The sequence below is a fragment of the Lepidothrix coronata genome, unplaced genomic scaffold (assembly GCF_001604755.1).
Source record: "Lepidothrix coronata isolate B3197 unplaced genomic scaffold, Lepidothrix_coronata-1.0 Scaffold121, whole genome shotgun sequence".
Classification (NCBI taxonomy): Eukaryota; Metazoa; Chordata; class Aves; order Passeriformes; family Pipridae; genus Lepidothrix; species Lepidothrix coronata.
The window spans coordinates 2,589,534-2,604,070 of NW_016690301.1; the positions used below are offsets into that span (position 1 = coordinate 2,589,534).

The following is a 14,537-nucleotide window of genomic DNA, read 5'->3' on the forward strand; positions in this document are numbered from 1 at the left end:
AGTCTCTGAGGGAACAAGGAGATGAGCTGTGATTTGATGGAGGTGACAATGGAGCTGTTTCCTTGCTGCTGCCGTCTCCGCTGGCTACAGGCAGCTCAGAATCGCTTTTCCCCACTTCCCAAGCAGCAGAATGGGGATCACATTCCCTGCAGTTGGCAGAATTGCCTGGGCAAGGCTCTGCTCTTTCAGGCTCAGAGGACAGTGTGCTGTTCTCATTGCTTTCAGTGCCGTGGGTGACAGTGGAGGAGTGCAGGGACTGACTTGGATCCGTGGCTGTGTCTGGTGCATCCATGGAAACATTTCTGTCCTGTGGAAAGCTCACGTGTATGTATTCAGGCACCTGTGTGGACGCAGTTGTCTTCTCTGCCGCTGAGGAATCATCTGAGTAGATGGGCCCGTTGCTTTGTGCTTTTGGTGCTCTTTGACTTAACTGCCCGTCCCCCTCACCGTTCCTGCATCCCTCCTCCCCGTGGTTCGTTATCCTCAGGTAACAGAGATCTGCAGACATGATGTCCTGTTCACAGAGGCTGCCATTGACCTGCACGGGATGGGCAGGCTCCGTCGGCATCTCCGTTAGTGATTTACTTCCCGTCAGCTTCTTCTTCTTAAAAACCGGGAAGTGTTTCCTGAGGCTGGGCGATGTTTGGATGGCGATATTCCGGAGCCCCTTCTGAGCCCTTGTTGGAAAAGTTGGAGAGCGAGTCAGCAAAAAATCGTGATCCCTAAATATCTCTGGTTTTCCAGGCGGGAAAGGCGCGTCTCGGGCAGGATGAGCCTCCAGCTCTGCCTTGGTGCTCACTCCATCCTCCTTGAACCGGACCTGCTGGGATTTGGTCCTGCGGTGCTGGGGGTGCCTCAGGAAGTCCGCAGAGTCCAGGCTGTTCCTTTTCAGGAGCACTGGGCGCATTTTCATGTTTTGCTGGGCCATTGAATCACAGTTTAGAGTCTGTAAGTAACGTGTTTCCTTGCGACCCATTTCATTTGTCATTTGACCCGTACCTTAAGGTCGTTCCCAAGATACAAATTAACACTTTAATCCTGGAGCTGATCATTCTGCTCTTTGTTATCCCTTTGTTATCTCTTTGTTTCACCGACGTGCTCTCCTTAGGGATCTCCGTTCGAATTTAATTGCTGATTAGACCAAACCCTCAGATAGAGAAATCAAATAGAAAATTTACAGAAAGATTTCTTGTAGCCAGGGAACGCAGAAATCCTGGTGTCTGAAGCTAACATGATCTTCGTATTACAAAGCTGCAACAGGCTGTTACACTTGTGGTTAACTAATTTAAAGGTAAGGTCAAGTCTATGGCTTTCCTGGTGGCTCTTGTTTGACAGCAGCTCTCCATTAGTGATCCAGCTTTTTTATGATGGACCAGTCAGATCTGTTTTATTTGCATGTTGTCTAAACAAGAAGCATAATAACTTTTGGGGGCATTTTCATTTCTGATGCATAGATTTACTGCTGGAATATGTCCCTTTATACCAAACTGAAGTGCTTTCTTTAGAGAGAGTTTTTCTTCTTCAGCCATCTTTTTGATGTTCCAGTTGAAACTAATCTTCCCAAACAGTCAAACAAAACGTAACCACTTCTGACCAGGGGAAAATCCAGCATCCAGTGGGATTCAGTGGGAGAAGTTATTGATGTGTAGGTACTGCAGTTCCTGCAAATACAAGGCCAGTCATATCCAAGGGGCTGGTTCAGTTGTGTCAGTTCAGTTCTGTGAATACTTTGGCATCAGAAGAGAGGTCCAGACGAATAACCAGCAAATGTAGAACAACAGAAAATGTTTCCTGAAAATTAAAAGACAACAGCTGTAGCTGAACAAACTGGCAAACAGGGTAATTGTTTTCTGCTGTCTCCCAACAACTTTTCATCTGCAGTGGTTCTGTAACTTTGGCAGTGAGATACTTATATAAGAACTGAAAAATGTTTTATAATGTTGAGGTACATAAAGTTTTTTTTCATATGCAATACAATGCACAAAAAATAGTCATATATTTTTATCCAACGGCTATGAAATATCACAGGCCTGAATCTGACCCCAGATACAGATCTTAAAACTTAGATTTGAAAATGGCCATTTCATCCTGTTATGGATGAAAAATCAAACACATACATGTATGAATGTACTCAGTTTGTGTGCAGGAGACTGGGCTGGAAAGCTCTGGTTTGCCACATTTGGCCAGGGCTCGTCATGGAAAAACGAATGTTGAACATTTTGAATGGCCACTAAATCTTCCATTTCTGAAAATCAGTCAGGACAGTAATATAGTCACAGTAACTATGTATTACATGTGTGATAGACTTCCTCACAAATGTGAATTTTCTATCCCCAGTCATTCCAGAAGGGTCTGAGCCCTGGTTCAGGATGTGCAATGAGTAGTGCTGGACCAGTAACAGATTTTAAGTGCTCAGTTTCAGAACTCACACGTGGGATGTACCTGAATATCAAATATTTTTCCTGTATTTTTAATAAGTTAAACAATATCTGAATCTGGTTGCCAGAACAGAATAGGGATAAGAGGAGAAATTTATGCAAAATATGGGAAATATTCTATGAGATTTTTAATAATCCAACAGAGTTCGGTTCTAGGATTACAGTGATTTTCAAGGTTGGGGCTAAATTCCTAACACAGTGCTAATTTACCATTAACTCTGTTCCCTGTTAATTCACTGGTCATTTCATTAGCCTTAGCACTTCCATTAGCTCAGAACCTTTTATTTAAGGTTCAAAGCATTAAACAGACTTTACCATATTTAATTTAGGAGAACTGATGAGATGGGTGCAGTGGGAAAGATCTTGTTACAGGATATAGCAAACTGTTCTGTAGCATCATGTAACATTTAGGCACAGTAATATGATTTAAGCAAAGTAGAAATGTGATATTATTCTATTATAAAGTTTTAGAAGAAAATGAGTGTTGGATTATTTCTCCACGGAGAGAAATGTCACATTAAATATTGAGGGAATAAATATGTGCATTAACACCAAATTTTACTTTGATGATATGCAAGAATTAAGTACTGAAATCACTGCAGTGTTTGTGCACTGGAAACAAGTATCACAATAAACAAGTCCAACAGTTTCTGCAAATAGCATTCCACTGCCAAGTTCTGAATTCTCCTATCATCCACTAATTACTGGAGACTTTTTACAGTTTTGTTTGAGAATTTATCCAAATATTGCAGTAGCATTCTCCACTTCCCACCACAGCTGCTGTGCTCCAGGCAGATGGACTACTTTGAAACTTATACTTGCCCAATTAAATTCAGAAAGAAGCTTTAGAAAGCTAATCCTTTGTGTTTTAAATACAAGTAAAAAGCCCTTAAGGGTTTTATGAGAGCTCTCTCCTTTGGCTGTAGAGGCATGTGAGTGAGATTCCTGCATTCTTAATTTGCAAATTGCTATTTTAACTCTGTTGGTTTTTAGCTTCCTTGGCATCCGATAGTCTGGAGTTCAGACAAATCATAATGAAAGCTTCGATGCTGTCATTTATATTAAATCAAGCTGAAGTAGAAAATACATGGGTAGGAATGCTCAAATATTTGGATTGAAAACCCAGACTGGTGAATTTCAATGAGTTATAGGTGTCTGTGCTTGAGTTAACAAATCAGTGTAACATTGCCGGTTACTCAGTTTAAATAACATTTTCCCTTGCCCAGGAAGTAATTCCTCACTCTTTTCTGGCACAGCAATTTACAGGCCTTGTTTTGCTCGTTATTTCCTGCAGAGAGAAGTATGAAAAATTCTGAGGTTCCATTTCATAGAAATGCTTTCAATATATTAATTTAACTTCGGTCACTAATAACAAAAAGCATAAGTGAGTTTTAAATTTATGTCTTGTGATAATAGTACCAGTTTGGGGAGCAGGAATTTCCTGGGCTTTAATGTGTGCTGTGGTTCCATGGCCTCACATCCAGCTGTGCAGCCTCTTCCTCCCCATCCCTTCCCATTCCTGAGGCTCGAGGACATTTCATGCTTCACTTTTCCACATTTTGAGGATGTCAATCTGACTGATACTGCTGCATTTTTGACTTTTAGGCTTGGCTGATACTGTTAAAGCAAATCTTGCCTTTTAAAGTCTCTCCCTGCCTTGTGCACACGTCTCTTAATGGTGGCAGTTACTCTTCAGTGGAAACTTAGCTTTGCTCCAGAGTACCTGTAATTAATGAATTGCCTGGAAAAGACACAAGTGCAAATCCTGCCCCTTCAAACAACAATGGGACTGGTTTTCCAACCTTAGGATGGTGGGTTTGAGTTCCTAGAAATGCACACCCAGCTCAGTTAGGCTGCCAGGTGGGAGAAATTTGACAACAACAGATATAATCTTAGTTTTCTTTATAATTATTCTCCCATCTTTCCTGCCTCTGCCTTCCTGGTTTCTTCAAGAGAGTCAAACACATTTTTTGGTTCATATTTCAGTCTAATGACTGAAGCTGTGGGTAGAGGAGTGCAGCTGGTAAGGATAAATGGACATTCTGGGGAATTGCATGAAGTGGAAAACCATGAGGCAAAGGACAGTGGGGATTTTGGAAGAGTGCAGATGTGTGAGAGTGGCAGTTGTGGGTGTTTTCTGCAGTTTGTGGAGAAAGTTAAATATTTGATGTGGTTTTCAAACTCATTCACCTGCAGTCGGTCCCCTTAATTTTCTATTTGACTGGTTTGCTCAAGAAATAAGTGTTTTTCCTTATAGTGAGTGTGACATATTTGTAGTATTTTGGAGTTCCTTTATGCATGTTTTGGGGCAAATACTTCTTGAAAATAAAAATGCTTGAGCAGATTGTCTTCATTCAATGTCAGTAGGTAAAAGCATTTTGTGAGGACTTTCAGCAGGAAGATGATTAATGTAGTTTTCCTTCTACTTCTGAGCATCTGCACTTTGAATTTCCCAAGTCCCTCTATGGCAGAGGGTTGGAACAAGGTGATCTTTAAGGTCTCTCCCAACTCAAACTTTTTTGATTCTATGAGAGCTGACAGAGCTGTAATAACTGTAAGATAACATATTCAGACTCAGCAGTTTTCTGTCATATCTGATTTGTGTCTCATCCTGTATAATATAGATTTTCTATGATGTGCAGCTAGATGGACATTTTCAGTTTAGAGAGCCAGCCTGATGTATTTAATTATGGTTTCCTAGGTGGGAGAATCATGATCCTCAGTTTCTAAGGAATTTATTTGACTGTCACTTCCCATTCACGTTGCAAATCTTTCCAGCATTCCTAAAATATTTTTGGGACAAGAGGCTGCCCGTGTTGGGGCCCTTGTGGTCTGTGTGCTCGAGCTCTCATTCCACGGGCAGGCTCACCCCTGCTTTTCACAAAGAAAAATCGGTGTCTGAAATGTAACTTTTTTAGTTAACAAGTCTGAGTTAAGGCTCTGAGTACATTGGTTTGGATTTGCTTTACTTCCAGTTCATTTTCTGTCTCCACCAGCAACTTCAGCAGTAGCTGTTGGCCAAGTTGATTAATTTGGCCATATCTCTTCTTTTTATAAAACTCATGTTGGTTTTATTCCTCAAAACAGTGAGAGATGTTGAGGATAAGTTTAGATACGTTTCTGAAATCCCTGGAGACTGCAGTGAAACACAAATCACCTGCTAGCATGAAGGGCTAGAGATGGATTTGAAACCATTAGAGCAGGATGATGCTGAAAATTCTCTCTTTTTCCCTTTTCCTTCCTTCTTGCCAAGGGAAATGAATGGAAATGTGCTGAAAGTTACTGGTGAGCTGCAAGGAGGAATATTTTCAGATGAAAATGCATGACAGATGCAGAGCCTATAAAGTAAAATCAGTCCCCCAGAAGTGCAAATGTGCAGCTTATTGTGATACACAGGAAAGAGCTGGCAGGGAACAGGAAAGATGAACCTGCTGAGAGAGGATTTTAAGTGGCCTCTGCATCCAGGGACCGGTCGTTGATCACAAGGAGCCTTATTGCTTTGGGTCCCACAGAATAAACACATTTTATGAAGGTAAATGTGTTTATTATAGGAGATGGAATAATTGGCGTAGCACAGTTTTGCGTCTGGAGTTTTCTCCAGTGCAATATTCTTCCATCACTTGCTCTAATTGGGCACACACAGAATTCCTGGTTCTGATGCTGCTCAGGGCCACAGAGGAGTTCTCTGCATGTTCCTCTCTGTGCTCAGATCTTCCCCACAGCACTAGTGTGGTTAGTGCTGAAGGAGCTTTGCTTGAGTTTACCTGAGGAACAAGGACTGAAGAAAAAGGCACGAACTTTTTTACAAATCCTGCTTTGTGAGCCACCTCCAGGTGGGATCCAGGTGACTGGGGAAGAGATACACGGATAGGGAATACAGGATAAGATGTGTAACCCTCTGTCCTCAAAAAGGGAACATTTCAGTGATGGCAGAGATTATAGGGGTTTAACTCTGGTTAATTTTATAGCAAGATTTGAAAATTACTGCAGGCTGGTGAGGCTGGGTAGAGAAGATGCTGTGATATTTTACTGCAGCAGAAAAATGGACTTAGCTAAGCAAGTTTTAGGAGCAAAATTGAGTGTGGTTTGCCTCTAATTTGACTGAGATGATGCAGTGCCATTCTGGAGGAAGTGCTGAAGATGCACTGAGAGATAAAGCCATGATGATCTCACTTCTCAATACAACTTTCAGAACTATGATACTCAAAATTCATTTATTCTACTCTAATAAAAATAAAAGTTCTTTTCCTTTGAAAAGACGATACATTCCATTGGCTGTTCCAGGAAGAAAGGCTTCATGGATTAGAAAACATTGTTATCTCAGTATTTCTTCTGGAAATTGTTCATGCAAGGTTTAGTGTCAGGAGGCAAGACACAGCTCTTTATTCACTTAAGAGGAAAGTATTTCAGTCACACATTTATATATAGTGCACAAGCTGCATTTTTTTTCAGTGTTAGTTTGCAAAGACAAGTGTACTTAAAACTGAGAAATTTCTCTTGAAGAACTGCTCGAATGCCTCCAGGGAGATGGAAGTTATCCAACGTGACAGGTTGGGGAGCTGGAAAGTGTCCAAAGAGCTGGTTCATATCACAAAATTTCAGTGCTCTTTCTTAGCAGTTTGAAAAAATACTGCTAAGTACTTGATGTTTGTGCCACAGTGTGCACACGTCTTACACCTTGGCTTACTCTGGGTTTATATTTAGGCTTTATAAAATGCTAAAAGATACATATGCGATGCAGTTCTGTAGGTAGCCTGTGCCTGGGCAGGTTTACACATCTGAGTGGGTATGACAGAGACCTCAGGTGGATTAGTTCATAAAATTGATCTTTTGAACTTCCTCTTGGGTTTTCAGTTATAACTATGCCCGGTAGAACAGCCAAACTTAATATTTTTCCTGAGCAGCAAACTTCAAAGGTACATTTGCTTGGTTCCTGGGTGACAGGTTGCCACTGCCCACCCCCCTTCTCCTGATGAGACACTGCTATAAGAAAAAACACTTAAAACCAGAAGAAAACACTTGCTGAAGACTGTGATTCCTACACTTGAGTTGTTTTCATCATTACAATACTCATTTACTCCTAAACCCCAACTTTTCATTGTACTTGCTGCAGCCCCTTAACTATTTTCTGCTTTGTTTTCTTTTTTTTTTCTAATCAATTTATCACTTCAGAGCAAGAACGACATGGCAAAGCAGAGTCCCAGGGTGCTGAGCAGTGAGCTGTGCTGCAGCTGTGTGCACTGCCCTGCAAGCACTGGGTCTGCAGTTATCATTCTCTATAACTTCTTTTTTTTTTTTCTTTTTTCTTTGCCACTTCAGTAGGTGGGAGTATTCAGTAAATGTAAGGAGTCAACTGTTACTCTCACTTGTATCACAAGGCTGGATATATTGGGAGACAGTGAGAGAGGAAACCACGCCAGGATCTTGCTGAAATCCCTTCTCCCGTGGCTTCTGTTTTTCCTACGGAAATGTTGAACCCTGTGTGGAAGGATTGGGCCAGATCTCATCACGGTGACAGGGCTGGAATTTCAAATTTCAAACCTGCATCTTGAGGCTTTTCTTTTACCCGTGTTCCTTCAGGCCAGTATTTCATCCCCCTGAGCTGTGCTTTGTGTGCTCGGCTGAAAGTCCCTCGCTGTCCCTCTTCCCAGACGCCAGTTTTGAAAAACATTTTCGGTGTGGGGGAATTGAGTTACTGCAGCTCGGGCTGGGTTGCCACAAACTGGCTGACAGTGAGTGCTGGAGAGACTGGAATTATGTTTATTGGCTTTGGCAGGGTGGATGCAGGGAGTGACACTTCCCACCAGCTCCCAACTTCTGGTGGGAGCAGCTGCAGGTGGAGGGAGGAAGGAGGCTGGGATATAACGAGCTGGGCACTCCTCTGAGGAAATCTGTTCTCAGTTGTGTCCAGGGCTGCTTTGCAGCACCACAGGGAGCTTTTCCTCAGGCTTTGGGATTTTGCAGTGTAGTCTGCTAAGTCAATAATGCACTGGCACGTCTGCTCTCGGAATGTTTGCAAAATGAAGCAGTGGTACAGTTGGCAATAAGGTTGGTAGTGCAGGTTTTGTGTGAGTTCTGTGTTATTTTATCCTCAGCCTGTCAGGAGACAGAATTATCCATTCTGGAGAGGGACTGGTAAGGAGTAGAGGGGGAGAGAAACCTCTGCTTATTAAAACTTCCTGCCATAAGTGATTTTATATCAAAATATGCCAGCTTGGTGATGCTGGAGAGTTCATTGACAGGTATTTTTGGGGATTATAATTAAATAGGAAGTCTTTTGGTGTGTTTGTTCCCTTCCTTTGACTTTGCAGCTGAAAATTTTAGTTCTATTTCATATTGTCCATAGTGAAGGAATTAAGGAAACTCAAAGTTTGGATTGATAAGACTTAACAAGTATTTGGTAAAAACACAACCCTCAGCATCATGATTGTCTATTTAATGTTGCAAATAAATAATGGGAAGGGACAACACAGGTGTATTTAGCTGTGCTTGTGTCTGCAATACTTCTCTTTAAATCCATGAGAACAGCTGCAGGTTTAGTCTCTTTTATGAGCATTGTGAAAGTCATTTTTTTCAGTCATGTTTTCAGTCTGGCTCACCAACTTATCCATAATTCTCTGTGACTTTATTCTGTCATTTTATACACCACTTCTGTCCTGTATATTTTAATGCTCTGCAGTTTAATGCTGTTTGTGAGGTGCACAGATTATTATCATGCAGAGCAGGTGCCTTTAAAAATGAATTGTAGCATCGTTACTGACTGCCTACTACCTTTTCTGAAGGGGGAGAAGAATTGCTTTTGAAAAGCTTTGCTGTTTGTGAGGAGAGGATGTGGAAGGAACCCACTTCAGTTAATTATTTATAGCCTGAAAAATAATGTAGCCTTACAATTGCTCTCCAAACTTTGCACCACTCCCCACGCTGGGAGCCCCAGGCATCAAAAGAAAGCTCCTCTGCAGCTCATGCTTTGACAGAGATACCTTGTCTCAGTTACAGCATTATTATTGTGTGCAGCATTATTAGATTATTAATATATTTATGGCTAGATACTGGTTTTTTCTTCAGAGCAATAGAATGAAAAATCAGTCAAATCTTGCCCCACTGGGGTAAGACAAACCACTGGCTAATTTGTTCTTCACACTTTCTAAGTTATAGAGTTATTATCCTATGTAGCATTATTTTACATTATTAATATTTTCATCCTTTTTTTGGTGGTTACTGCTGGCTTGGGACAGGCTATGAAAGTTAAAATTGTCTCAGTACTGACAGACACTGAGGAAAGTAGGAATAGAGTGTGTTCAAAAAATGTCAAACTTCTTTCTTGGTATTTAGAAAGAAAACACATGTTTCTTCTTTATCCAAATCTTGTTTATTTTTTCATGAAGTAAGTTGGACACAGTCTGAGTTACACAGGGACTGAACTCTTGTCTGAAACCCAAATGCCCCTGATGTCTGAAGGGCTTAGGGTGACATGGTAAAAACCCCAAAACAAGAAGGGTGACCTTACAGTTGTTCTATCAGCCTTGTAACTAATTGCTTTGGCATATTCAGCTCTTACTCTTGATAATATTCCCTATTTCTTAATTAATATAAAAAAATTAATGTGAATAATTTCTTGAATACATAAATTCTTAGTGTAAGGAAGTGGAGACTCAGCAGTCAGAGGTTATTTTTGGAGATGTCACAACACTCCCAAGTTAAGGGCTGGGATTCAGTGGCTGGGGGTCTTTGGCACATCACTGCACATGGAAAGAGAGGATGGAATTCTGTGCAACTCCATCTTAGGGGATAAAATAGTGCACGTGGTGAGATAATAAATTTAATATCATATTTAAAAGTAATTCATTACAGTGGCAGAAAAAGTGAGATGATGATACTCTAATATGTGTTGAGAATGAGGAGAGAATCATCTTATAACATATTAAAGTATCATACAAATAAACATATCTCCTGCTGGGTGCATTTAGAGTCAGATGGATCTTGTGCCCAGTCTGTCCTGAAGTGTGTCCAAAAAGCAAAGGTTTGAAAACCCATAAATCACAGGAGTGTAAACATTTCACTGTCCTCCTGGGAAAGGTGATGCTTAACCTGGTTGAGTTTCTGAGATGACCCCACAGAGGGTGGGAGGTGACCCTTTAATGCTCTTTAATGATGGAGTCACCAGAGGCAAGATGAACATCTGTGGGCACACCAAGGGCTCTGAACCTTGCTGAACAAATGAACAACACAAACACACGTCCCAGTGATGTCAAGGGCAAAACAAAAGCCTGCTTGTTCCTTTGCCTTTTCTTGTATTTCTTAATGCCTGGATCTCATACCTGATTTTATATCTCATACCTGATTTTATATCTCATACCTGATTTTATATCTCATACCTGATTTTATATCTCGTATAAATTCAAATTTTATTTTTAGCTTACCAAGTTATGTTTAGAGAGTCAGAGAAGTTAGTAATTGTTAGATCTGTCTGATAAATCTGCAGTGTCCTGAGCTGTGTGGCACTTGCTTGTCACTCAGTGTTGGGGTATTTTTTATTCAGTCTTTACTCAGTTTGGCAGTTTGGGGAAGCCCAGGAGTTATATATGGGAACTGCAATAAGCCTGACTGAAAAACTGCATGGAAACAAGTATCTTCAAGATAATTTGGTATTCTGAAATTGTTTTCCCACAAGGAGACAGGAAGATAAAACATATGCAGCATTCTCTACAAATTAATAGAAACTTTAGTTCCTCATACTTTGTGAAATATGTGAAATCCTCAGAAAGTAATATGTAAGTTCATCACGAAAGCAGATACATATTCCCTTAAAATCACTTTCCCTGTGCTTTCTGATCCTCTTCTAAGCACAATAATGCAGAATGGCCTGAGTAATTAAGCCTTTTATGTGATTTTTATCATCTCTAGCGAGTTGGAGAAGAGAAGAGCAATCTCTAAAGTAGTTGCATAATTTGAATATGGCCTGCCCTGCTCCAGTGTCTCAGGAACAAAGATGACCTTTCTTCTTTTTTGTATCCCTGGAGTGTTCTCCTGGGGCCTGTTAGTGTAATATCAGCAATTTTATAGAAGTTCCTTCCCTCCTTCATTATGCCATATGAGCAGTGTGTTGCCCCAGTGGCTCTGCAATGAGGTTATTTTCAGAAGATTGCACTGTTTTTTATTTTAAAGAATAATTTCATTGTAAAAGGTCTCCTTGGGAGTAGCTTCAGGTTTAATTTGGGCAAGCAGCAGTGTGGTTTAAGGAAAAAACTGAAACGTGGTCTTGTGTCATTTAGAAGGCAGATAAAACATGAAGCAGGAAGGTGTGGTTGGTGTCTCATTCCAGACACAACTGGAAGTGTATTTCCCCAATGTTTTCCGGACAGTTAAACAAGAAAACAAACTAGTACCTTGCCACAAAGCTGAGCAGCCCAGGCAACCACATATCTGTTAGAGAAGCTTGGGTTAGGATTATCAGTGTGTTAACAACATAAAATTAGGTGTGTTTTCAGTTTTTCTTTGTTTTATTTGTTTTTGGTTTTGTTTTTTTTTCATCCAGTCAAATTAAAAAAAAAACATGCAACAACACACTTTAAAATATTGGCAGAACCCACAGAAATGTTGCTGGGTGTAATCTGTCAAGATTGCTTTGTTATTCCCCTAAATTCCCAAAAAGACTCATGAGGCAGGAAAATAAGGCTGCCTGACTGGTAGTCTGAGGGTGTGTGTATCCTTGTGTAACGGGAGTTGACCTAGTTCAGTGGGAACATCCTTTCTCTTTTTTTTTAAAAAAAAAATAAATTTCAGACATTGATAGAGTTGTTTGTGTTCCTGGTGTTACCTGTTTTGGGAACAGCTTCCAGAAAACCACAGTGATTTCTGCTGCAATAATTAAGATTTCTGCTAGCAGACTAACAAGGCTTATTTCATGCCCTTTGCATGTCCCCAGGACATCCCCACATTGTTTCCTCCTTTAGCCTGAAATGCTGATGTGCCCAAACCTTTGCCAGGGGCTCACTCCTGGTAAAGGACTGGGGCCAGCAGGGGAGAAATGCATTTGAAGAGGGGTTATATTTGGGTTTTCCCAGCTGCTGGCAGTGCCCAGGGTAACCCACTCTGCCCACTGCCCATACCCTGCACAGTTATTTTCTTCAGTTGCTTTGCCACCAGAGAGCCTCCTCCCTACACGCTGCTTTGAAATCCTGAAGAGTGTCTTCTGGACTATAACAGAGTACAAGTTCTTTTTTTTTTTCTCTCCTCCAAAATCCTGGTGAACACATTCTTGGTTTCCTGTTTTCATGCCTGAATGCTCTGTTCTTCCAGAGCATCTGTGCCTTGAGCTCTACAACCTGCTAAGGCCGACCTAATGTCCTGGAACCCTGGAATTGCAGCACTGTCATTTAGATTTTATGATAATCTGGAAGGGATAAGGAACTACTGTTCCTGTATTTCAATTTTCCTCCTTCTCTCTTGCCTTCTTCATTTGGCATTGACATATGTGCAGTGTTATTTCATCTCTTGTTTGACTGTAAATTTTTTGATTTTTTTTTTTTTAATAAGGGATTCAGAACCATTTGCAAAAAACCACTTAAATATTTTAATGTTTGTTGTATTTAACAAGCTTTGAGGTCAAGATGTTGTACCAAGGAGAGATTAAATAAAAGACACTGTTAACTTATGTGACTACATTGCCATTTTAAAAAACAAGATAAATGGCCTTGGTATAGTAGTAAATGCTCTTTTTGCAACATATTTTCTAAATATAAGAAATTCTATGGGAAAGACATCTTTATTTTAGGAAAGATATTTAAGAAAAAATAGTCTACATTACGGGATTCCTGGCACTATGCTCTGCAGTCCAGGAAGTCCTGGTTTAAGATAAAAAAAAAATCTTTGTAGCATCCTTTAAAATAAAAACTGAGCAGGACTAGTTCCTTTTTTTTTTTTCTTCTTAATAACCATGCCTTGAAAACTGATAATGATCCAAATGGGAAATTTGATTCTAGTCTCTCCAGCTTTCCAGGCTCTTGCCTTAATATTGTAATGTTGCAGCCAATGGTTTGGAGAGTCTTTGACCAGGAACCACAAAAATAAATTGTGAGATCCAGGTTTAGGAAGCTGAAATGTACCATTCAGCTAAATGAGTTTATGCTGACTTATATGGAAAAAGAATTTGTTTATCATGTCACCAAGATCTAATTAAATGTTGAAATACATTAAAAATTCTTTTGAATATGTGATGATAACAGTATTTGGTAGTCCTTCAGTTCTATAGAATTAAAAAGGCAAAAAATTACTTTCTTTATTAACAGGTATCACTTCAGAGGAGGGGTATAATAAAGATGATTCTACCAACCATGATCTAATAAGCTTTTATGAAGAGCTTCAGTAGCACAGCCCTGAAACTGCTCTTAAATCCAATACTATTAATATGGAAAATATAGTTGAGGTGTAGGTCGTGAGAGTTCTAATCATAACCTACATGTGTTGTTACATATATACTGATGCTCCCACACATTCTGTATTGCAGTGACTAATCATAAAAATAAGAGGCTTATAAGTTTAGGAAATGCATACACTAAATATCAGAGACATAACAAATTATATTTTCTGTATATGCCCTTTCTCTGGCCCTCTGACTCATAAGCCTGCTCATATATGGGTGTGATCCTGATTTTGTTTGTTTTCTGCTGGGAAAGCACTTCACTAACATGTGTTTACACTCATTATTTTGTTTGCTCTGTTCAGGAGAAGGTGTTAGCACCCTGGTTTGTTAGCAAGGCAATCTGTTTGGATCAAATCCTGGGTTAGTGATTAGGAAAAATAAATCTCTGCAAATAGCCCTGAATATTTTGGCAGTAAAACAACACAGAGTGTCTCTTTGGCGTACAGTTGTCATCCTCTGAAGGAGTTCAGATGGTCAGATGACATGGCACTGCATCATATTTTCATGACTGTGTTTGCAAAACTGCTGGAAACTGTTTGAAACCCAGTTTGTGTTTGGGAAGACCTGTTGGGACGATAACTAATTATTCTGAGGAGGGTTAATGTTTGGAGTTTTCCTAGGGGAAGTGAGTTGAATTTCGGAATAAGGACATCATTTGCTGTCAGAAGGGTTTAATG

At 40.2% G+C, this 14,537-nt stretch overlaps 2 protein-coding genes across 2 annotated transcripts in view; one reads left to right on the forward strand and one right to left on the reverse strand.

Annotated features, from left to right (window-relative positions):
* DOCK2 (dedicator of cytokinesis 2) overlaps positions 1-14,537 on the forward strand; it is a 169,284-nt gene that overhangs the window by 84,226 nt on the left and 70,521 nt on the right. The window lies entirely within an intron of this gene.
* FAM196B (family with sequence similarity 196 member B) overlaps positions 1-14,537 on the reverse strand; it is a 30,236-nt gene that overhangs the window by 8,760 nt on the left and 6,939 nt on the right. Inside the window, 2 exon segments of the mRNA XM_017825661.1 lie at position 1; positions 3-1,791. The exon segment at position 1 is cut by the window's left edge and continues 380 nt beyond it. Coding sequence (XP_017681150.1) covers position 1; positions 3-988 — 987 coding nt within the window. The 5' untranslated portion in view covers positions 989-1,791.